The sequence below is a fragment of the Penaeus monodon genome, chromosome 31 (genome assembly GCF_015228065.2).
Source record: "Penaeus monodon isolate SGIC_2016 chromosome 31, NSTDA_Pmon_1, whole genome shotgun sequence".
NCBI classification, from domain to species: Eukaryota; Metazoa; Arthropoda; class Malacostraca; order Decapoda; family Penaeidae; genus Penaeus; species Penaeus monodon.
The window spans coordinates 29,814,045-29,814,914 of NC_051416.1; the positions used below are offsets into that span (position 1 = coordinate 29,814,045).

The window sequence follows — 870 nt, forward strand, 5'->3', positions numbered from 1 at the left end:
CATTCCACTGGCATTTTCCAATTACAACCTGTCGAGTTCCGAAGCCTTTGCCACAGAGTGTGCATGCCTTGTGTAATTCTAACCCAGTACTTACCGCCCTGTATTTGTAATCAGTGTAATGCTTCTACTGCTATACACATAAAACATATAGTTGAAAGGCTGCCTTTTTGTTAATATCCCCTCCTAAATGTTTGGTATTTGTTAAAGAGAGATAAATGATCATGGCTTAGAGATACACACGTATGCAGAAGTGAGCCCAAGCCCTGAACTTCCGTCATGTTAGGCAGAGGCCCAGGAGGCGAGGGTCGAGCGCCGGCCGCCCGTGGAGCCCCGTAGCTTCCAACTCAGGACAGAGCATCGCTGAAATCCTCAACCAACTCATAGCAGGTCCTGCTCATCCGATACGAATCTGCAGATGTTCTTCCTCTATCTTTTTCTATTTTTTCTTTCACCTCTTCGCCCCTTCCGCTCGTCACGGCTCCCGCTCTGAAATGGCGCTTGGTTTTGCAGCCTCCTCGTCCCCCCGGAAGCCGTCCGCCGCAAGCGCCAGGGTGATCGTCAGCGGCGTTGGGGAGAGCACCATCCAGCGTCACGAGTACCTGGTGGCCCAGTCCTCCATCGGGTCCACGCCCTCGCCTGCACCCACCATCTCTCTCAGCGGCGCCAAGTCGCCCGTGCCAGCTGCCAGCGCGGCCGGACAGGTGGTTCACGGCACCGTCACCACTATACTGCGGGACGGCAAGAAGGAGACTCTCATTAATGACGTGGGGCCCTCCGCTGCTGCACCAACGGCTCCTCTCCACCAGGTGGGTCCTGGCGCCGCGTCGGCCACGCCGTCGCACGCGCCTGCAAGCGCTTGTGGGGAATATT

The 870-nt window shown here is 56.2% G+C and overlaps 1 protein-coding gene across 1 annotated transcript in view; it reads left to right on the plus strand.

Annotated features, from left to right (window-relative positions):
• LOC119593157 overlaps window positions 1-870 on the plus strand; it is a gene marked incomplete in the record, with an annotated part of 106,179 nt that overhangs the window by 49,246 nt on the left and 56,063 nt on the right. Inside the window, 1 exon segment of the mRNA XM_037942122.1 lies at window positions 511-806. Within this exon segment, the coding sequence (XP_037798050.1) occupies window positions 511-806 (296 nt within the window).